This window comes from Notolepis coatsorum (assembly GCF_963971535.1).
Source record: "Notolepis coatsorum genome assembly, chromosome: 13".
Lineage (NCBI taxonomy): Eukaryota > Metazoa > Chordata > Actinopteri > Aulopiformes > Paralepididae > Notolepis > Notolepis coatsorum.
In genome coordinates, this window is record NC_140177.1 from 5273488 (window position 1) to 5282375 (window position 8888).

Sequence of the window (8888 nt, forward strand, 5' to 3'; positions counted from 1 at the left end):
TGAAAGGGTTAAGCACTGTCCTATTGATTGTGAATTTAGGCGCAGAAATTCAAACCACGCCACGACAGTTTTCTAGTTTCTATTCCCAAAATGCAAAGACCTCTCTGCCGGACCTTTCCTCTGCACGGTATACAGTACTAAATAAGATAAGATAAGATAAGATATTCCTTTATTTAATATCTTATTCGGGCGTCATAGCAGCATGGGGGAGGAGGAGGGGGGGAGGGGGGGGGAGGGGGGTACAGGTATGGGCAGGGTAATAGTAGAAATACATAAATATAGGCAATACAATTAGATCTGATCATCTGAATATAAAAATACGATGAAAAAATAAACAATGTACACAACAATTCACTCTGAATATTAAAAAGATATGAGAAGAGTGTAAACAAAGGTGCAGATGAGATGTAGAGTTGAGAAAGGCCAGGCTACAGTAAAGGGAAAAGGCAACACAACCGGTTGATCCAGGACCGAGGAGGACTCCCAATAGATATGAACGTATCCCACCGTGATCAATCAGCCGGTTGATTGTCGGGTGAGTTACTGGTGCATTCCAGTGGAGAGAGAGAGGCTTAGAACCCGTATGAATAGCATCAATCTCCGGCGCCGACTCGCACCTATACGTCCCGGTACATGCGCCTGCCAATAAACGGCCCACTCCTCACAGACAGACTGACACCGGAAGGCTGAATTGATTGATTGATTGATTGATTGATTGATTGAAAACTTTATTAACAGATTGCAGAATGGGTACAATATACAGTACGGCTCAATACACACAATTGTTAAGGGGATGCAGACCAGAGAAAGACTTTCGTCTTGTTTACATCAGGGTCCCCCATTTTCAATTCATCGTAACATATTTATGACATACAGGACATACAGATAAACAGTACTGTTACATCCAGACATTTATGACATACAAGATATACAAATATACAGTACTGTTTAATAGACAGAGTTTCTAAAAAAGAGTATATACATTTGAGGGTGGGGGGGGGACTGTACATTGGAGGTGGTTGGGTGGGGGGGGGGGGGGGGTGGTTTGGATGTTTACAGGGGCCAGTTTCTAATTGCAGCCTCCCGTAGGTGCGGTTTTGAAGGTGGGTAGGGATTCACATTCCTTTACGGCCGTGGGTGGGGCGTTCCACATTGTTGTGGCATAATTTGCGAAACGTGTTTAGTCCCTTGTTTGAGCCGAATCTGAGTTGAACATGATTTGTGGAGCTGATGAGCACTCAGAAGACGCTGGCTGCTCCCTCTGGCCCCAGTGCTGGGTTACTCACTCATCATATACTGTCCCCGCCGTCGGTGGCTATACGCCTCCAGTATTCAGTGATGCCAGTAACTAGTTACTAAGTAACTAGTTACTCTAATCTGATGACTTTTTTCAGTAAATAGTCATCTAACTTGTTACTTTTTACAAGCCAGTTACAGTTACTTTTCCAAGTGGCTGTGCGTTACTATTTAGTTACTATCTCATAATGCTGATGATACGAGAGCCAGGGGTACAGTCAGCTAGACCGGAGATGGGACGTGCGCTCGCGCACACAGCCACACACAGCCACACACACAGCCACACACACAGCCACACACACAGCCACACACAGCCACACACACAGCCACACACACAGCCACACACACAGCCACACACACAGCCACACACACAGCCACACACACAGCCACACACACAGCCACACACACAGCCACACACAGCCAATGAGCAGCCAATCATGATTCATGACATTATGCACTTTCAATAAAGCATTATAAAAAAAAAAAAAAAAAAAATTGTCATTCTTATGTTGTGGCAGCAGCAGGGGGGGGGGGGGACGACGACTTCGTAACCTAGTTACTTTCAAAGTAACTTGATAATCAAGTAATCAGTAAAGTAACTAGATTACTTTTTAAAGGAGTAATCAGTAATCAGATTATTTTTTACAAGTAATCTGTGGCCTCACTGCCAGTATTATTGTGTGCTGTTCCAATCCAACTGGAAGTGTCAATATATAGGGAGTCTGGATCCCTGGCAGGCTGCTACACCGACGTCTATTTTTAGAGGGGGATGGGGGGGTGGAGGGGGGGGGGGCGGACAGGTTGCTTCTAGTACCCCGTGCAGCAGCACTGTGTTCCAATTCGGGTTTCTAACAGTCAGTTTAATAACAAGGTATATACGGTTATTCTACTACAAGATGATTAATACGTGCTAGAAATGTTCCCCCCTCCTAGCTGGCGAATACATGCACACACAACATGAACACAGCCGAATAATAATAATAAGGTGTTTCATAATATATAGCAAGTCAAACATGTTGAGATTCAACATATTAGCGTATACCAGTATTCTATGTACTACTAGGTTGATGCCATATATAGGCATAGTAGAGAATTGAACCCCTTTGCACTGAAGAACCATAATATCTCAATCTTGGCATTTTCTGGACAGCCGGATGTGTGTGTTTGCTGTTGTAAAGTCAACCCGTATCACCTGAAGTGTGAAGGTGATAAATCACCAGAAAGTACTCAATCTCTACTGTTTTTAACTATGAATGAACACAACAGTCTTAACTTACCATTTACAGATAATAACATTTGAAATCGTTGCCCCTCTGAAAACAGCACAGTGTATAAGATCCACCAGATCTCTACAAACAGCACAGTGTATTAGATCCACCAGGTCTCTCTACAAACAGCACAGTGTATTAGATCCACCAGGTCTCTACAAACAGCACAGTGTATTAGATCCACCAGGTCTCTACAAACAGCACAGTGTATTAGATCCACCAGGTCTCTCTACAAACAGCACAGTGTATTAGATCCACCAGGTCTCTACAAACAGCACAGTGTATTAGATCCACCTGGTCTCTACAAACAGCACAGTGTATTAGATCCACCAGGTCTCTACAAACAGCACAGTGTATTAGATCCACCTGGTCTCTACAAACAGCACAGTGTATTAGATCCACCTGGTCTCTACAAACAGCACAGTGTATTAGATCCACCTGGTCTCTACAAACAGCACAGTGTATTAGATCCACCAGGTCTCTACAAACAGCACAGTGTATTAGATCCACCAGGTCTCTACAAACAGCACAGTGTATTAGATCCACCAGGTCTCTCTACAAACAGCACAGTGTATTAGATCCACCAGGTCTCTACAAACAGCACAGTGTATTAGATCCACCTGGTCTCTACAAACAGCACAGTGTATTAGATCCACCAGGTCTCTACAAACAGCACATTGTATTAGGGGCTGTTCTCCAGATTACAATTATTATTATTATAATTTTTTTTTTATCCTCTTTTTCTCCGCCTGATTTTCTATGCTTTTCTCCCCATCCCAATTTAGTCGTTATGCCAATTCCCCCCCTCCCCTACATGGTCGTTGTGCGCATGTTCCCCCTACTGGTCGGTACAAGGGAACCCTGAAGTCCACCACATGCTTCCTCCGACACATGCGGAGACAGCCAGTGGCTCTCTTTTCACCTGGCAGCGAGGACTCTCATTGGTGAAGTGTAACACGTGGGAGGTCACGCTGCCTTCACCACGTCCTGCCTTTCGCTGAGCAGGCGCCCAGACCTGACCTGTAGGCGTCGCTGTCCACAACGCCAGATTACCACCCACGACTTCCCTCCCGCCAACTCAGCCAAACGAGTTCGGCCCAAGCCGCAGGCAATGCTGACTCCGGGAGTCGAGACCGCAGCCTCTTGCATTGGTGACGAGAGCAATCTCCGCTACGCCACCCGACCGCCTTAGATTACCATTGTTTGGGCTTCAAAGCTTCAGCACTAATGATCATCTCCTAATCTAAGCCTTATTCTCAGCCTCACTGCGGCGGGTCAAGGAGACCCGCGGGGGACCGACGTCGTCAAATGACGTTGTGCGTCTCCGAGAAGAACCGATTCTGAAAACGAACGTCGGATCATTATTTCTCTTCAAGCTGTCTCGTTTGCGGGCGGCTGGGTGGCGCAGCGGACTAAGCACCCCCTGTCACCAACGCGAGAGACACCGGTATCGAATCCGGCTGTCAGCGTTGCCTCCGGCTTGGGCCGGCCGTCATACTGGCTCAATTGGCAGAGTCAGCGGGAGGGAAGCCGGTGGGGTGGTAATCTGGTCGTTGTAAACAGCGACTCCTACAGGTCGGTCAGGGCGCCTGCACAGCGAGGAAGGGAGATGGTGACGGTAGCGTGAGCCTCCCACACGTTACACTTCACCAATGAGAGTCGGCGCTGGCAGGTGAAAAGAGGCTGCTGGCTGTCTCCTATATGTATCGCAGGAAGCATGTGATAGACTTCAGGGCTCCCTAGCCCGACCAGTGGGGGGCACATGCGGGCAACGACCAGGAAGGGGAGGGGGGAATTGGCATAACGACTAAATTGGGACGGGAGAAAAAACACAGAAAAACAGGAGGAGTAAAAAGTGGATAAAAAAAAAGCGGTCTCGTTTGCCAAAAGTAGGCATTCAAAATAAAACACAACCAAAAACAGAAAACGAAGCATCCGAATAGTGATCTTATATACCGTGATGGAAGCTTGGAGGCGTTCGGGGGTCAGCCCTACGTGTGTTTGATTGATTGATTGAAAACTTTATTAACAGAGTGCAGAATGGGTACAATACAGTACGGCTCAATACAACAACTGCTAAGAGGATGAAGACCAGAGAAATACGTTGGTCTTGTTTACATTAGGGTCCTCCTCCATTTTCAATTTATCAAAATTGGTGTATATAATAATAATAATAATAATAATAATAATAATAATAATAATAATAATAATAATAATAATAATAATAATAATAATAATAATAATAATAATAATAATAATAATAATAATAATAATAATAATAATAATAATAATAATAATAATAATAATAATAATAATAATAATAATAATAATAATAATAATAATAATAACTTTATTTGTATAGCACTTTTCATACAGAGGTTGCAGTTCAAAGTGCTTCACAACAGTAAAAAATAGGCATAAGCGGGCATAATATGTTTGAGTCTACTCTTTGGAGGTCTGGGTTAGATGTGTAGAAGGGAAGAGAGTGTGAAGTGGTGATAAACGAGGGCACTGTCTGCTCCTCGGCACAAGAGAATGCATGTCTATTTAAAGGAAATGAGAAAATAGCAACTGGGTGACGAGGCACAGGAATAGTCTTCTCGTATAGGAACAGGGTTGGGACAGAGGTGGGAGAGTCGGAACCAAGAAAACTTCAATTTCTTATACTTTGCTGTCGTTTTATGCCTCAGCTTTTTTTTTTATTAACCCTGTTTCTCTCTCTCTCTCTCTTTTCAGTTTTTGCTCTGTGGGATGTGCGGAGTGTTGTGCGCCCGGAAGAGGACGGGTCTCATCGTGAGTACAGACACTACTGAGACAGAGGAGAGCAACCTTTTCTCTACCATCCCCCAATCTTAGTCGTTATGCCGATTCCCTCCCTGGTCATTGCGCTCAGTCTAGGGGGGAAGGGGAGCGTAGACCACCACACGCCTCCTCCGATACATGTGGAGTCACCACCAGCCGCTTCTCTTCACCTGACGGCGAGGAGCTTCACTGGGAGAGCGTAACACGTGTGGAGGAGGTTCACGCTATCTCCCCCAGATCCCCTCGCTGCTGTTGCAACAACCAGGAGTCACCCTCACCGGCTTCCCAGTCACAGACACCAGCAGTACCCAGTCATACCAGTGCTTAGACCTCTACACTACCCAGGCACCCCAGTGTTTAGACCTCTACACTACCCAGTGTTTAGACCTCTACACTACCCAGTGTTTAGACCTCTACACTACCCAGTGTTTAGACCTCTACACTACCCAGCCACTCCAGTGCTTAGACCTCTACACTAACCAGTGTTTAGACCTCTACACTACCCAGCCACTCCAGTGTTTAGACCTCTACACTACCCAGTGTTTAGACCTCTACACTACCCAGCTGCTCCAGTGTTTAGACCTCTACACTACCCAGCTGCTCCAGTGTTTAGACCTCTACACTACCCAGTGTTTAGACCTCTACACTACCCAGTGTTTAGACCTCTACACTACCCAGCCACTCCAGTGCTTAGACCTCTACACTAACCAGTGTTTAGACCTCTACACTACCCAGCCACTCCAGTGTTTAGACCTCTACACTACCCAGTGTTTAGACCTCTACACTACCCAGCTGCTCCAGTGTTTAGACCTCTACACTACCCAGCTGCTCCAGTGTTTAGACCTCTACACTACCCAGCCACTCCAGTGTTTAGACCTCTACACTACCCAGCTGCTCCAGTGTTTAGACCTCTACACTACCCAGTGTTTAGACCTCTACACTACCCAGTGTTTAGACCTCTACACTACCCAGCCACTCCTAGTGTTTAGACCTCTACACTACCCAGCCACTCCTAGTGTTTAGACCTCTACACTACCTAGTGTTTAGACCTCTACACTACCCAGCCACTCCTAGTGCTTAGACCTCTACACTACCCAGTGCTTAGACCTCTACACTACCCAGTGTTTAGACATCTACACTACCCAGCCACTCCTAGTGTTTAGACCTCTACACTACCTAGTGCTTAGACCTCTACACTACCCAGTGTTTAGACCTCTACACTACCCAGCCGCTCCAGTGTTTAGACCTCTACACTACCCAGTGTTTAGACCTCTACACTACCCAGTGTTTAGACCTCTACACTACCCAGCCACTCCTAGTGTTTAGACCTCTACACTACCCAGTGTTTAGACCTCTACACTACCCAGCCGCTCCAGTGCTTAGACCTCTACACTACCCAGCCATCCCAGTGCTTAGAAATGTAAGTAAGGGCGCCCTCGTGGCGCACCGCATAGTGCCACGCACACCCACGCGGCCGTTGCGGGTTCGCCTCCCGCTCCCGGGGGATAATTCGTCGCATGTCTTCCCCACCTCTTCTCCCGTTCACCCTCTCCTCCTCCTCTGTCGGTCATGTCTGACCGTGAAAAATAGCTGGAAAAACGCTAAAAAGACATCTTTAAAAAATAAATGTAAGTAAAACATTATCAAAATGCCCCCTTTAAAATAAACTATAAACTATAAAACAAGAAAAAGGCAGCCAGTCAAATGCAGTAGACTACTGTCTAGTCCAGTCTAGAGGTGCTCTTCTCTCAGGATTCACTCCAAGGTGAAGACACCCTGCCCTGGTCCCCGGCTGCACGTCGCGGCACTTCTGAGGCCCATCTGTGGTGTTCATTTCCAGGCAGAGTTCATAACCCATGGTGGGTAGACGTCTCAGCGGAGCCACAGGCTGCCTCTACTGTAATCAGTCATCATAAAATACATCCACAGAGCTTTTAGAAAAGGTGCGGAATAAAAGTATAGTGTGCATTATTGATTCATTTATCATTTTAAAAAGTTTTTGTGGGTCCAAAATGTACGTTATTGTTTACATGTTGCAGGCATGGAATGCAGGTGATTGGATAAATTACATGCTGGTGGTCTAGTTCGACATCTAGTGGATGGATGTTATCTTTATTTTTTTATCCACTTTTTCTCCTTATTTTTCTATTTTTCTCCCGTCCCAATTTCGTGCTTCCAATTCTCCCCTCCCCTGTCTTGAACGTTGCTCGCATATGCCCCCCACAGGTCGGTTGCAGGGAGGATAGAAGCCTTGCATCACGTGTCCCCTCCGGTACACGAGGGGAGGGGGGCAGCCTGTCGCATCAGTGTAGCTAGTGTAATTCACGATGAGGACGTCCAGATTGTTGAATCGTACAAATACCTGGGGAACTGTGTTTGACTGTAAACTGAAGTTCAACCTAAATACAGAGTCTATTGTTAAAAAAGGTCAGCAGAGGATCTACCTGCTGAGAAAGCTGAACTCTTTTAATGTTAGTCCGAAGATCCTGAGCACTTTTTATGGTTATTTTATTGAAAGCCTCCTAACTTTTTCTTTTATCTGCTGGTTCAGTGGCCTGTCCATTAAAGATAGGAACAGCCTACAGTACATAGTGAAAGTGTGCTACAAAATAATTGGAGTAAAACAGAGAGACCTATGTTCTCTCTGGACGGACCAGGTGGTCAAGAAGGGGACGAGCATCACTAATCAACCCCTCCACGCTCTGTCTCAGCGGTTTTCACTGTTGCCTTCTGGCCGCCGTTATGACGTCCCACCAAGTAGGACCAACCGCTACGCCAAATCTTTTGTCCCCTCGGCTATCAGACTTTTAAACACAGACGGTAGTCATTTTAAGTAGCCTTTTGCACTTGGTTGTCTGTTTTTACTTTTACTTTTACTGCTGGATTGTGTATCACATGGAGTGTTTCTCTTTTTATTTGCCGTGCTGTCGTTGAGATGTTTTGTTGTTTGTTTGTCTTTGTTGCTTGTTGGCGAAGCTGCAAATATGAATTGCCCCACGCGGGATCAATAAAGTTGTCTGAATCTGAATCTTTTCACCTGACAGCGCGGACTCTCATTGGCGAGGTGTAACGTGTGGGAGGCTCACACTACCCCCGATACTTCCTGTCTCTGCTGTGCAGGCGCCCTGACCAACCTGTAGGAGTCGCTGTCCACAACGTCCAGATTACCACCCATCGACTTCCCACCCGCTAACTCTGCCAATTGAGCCAGTATGACGGCCGGCCCAAGCCGGAGGCAACGCCGACAGCCGGATTCTAACCGGGTGTATCTTGCGTTGGTGACGAGCGCAATGTCCGCTGCGCCACCCAGCCGCCATGGATGGATGTTATCTATAGTACCTTAAAAGAAATATATAAATAAAAATCTAAATCAGAAATAATCATAAATAAACATATTAACCAGACACGCTGCCCAGCAGGTGAATGAACAGAAAGGGGATTTGAACCCAATATGCAGATACAGAGCAAAAAGATAGACGGGTCAAACCCGTTTGGGTATATTTAATAATAATAGAATGGTCA

The 8888-nt window shown here is 45.9% G+C and overlaps 1 protein-coding gene across 1 annotated transcript in view; it reads left to right on the forward strand.

The window, feature by feature from the left end:
* Positions 1-8888, forward strand: part of tmem196 (transmembrane protein 196) — a gene marked incomplete at both ends in the record, with an annotated part of 23473 nt that overhangs the window by 8258 nt on the left and 6327 nt on the right. The window contains 2 exon segments of the mRNA XM_084327067.1: positions 5301-5357; positions 5604-5670. Of these exon segments, the coding sequence (XP_084183193.1) occupies positions 5301-5357; positions 5604-5670 (124 nt within the window).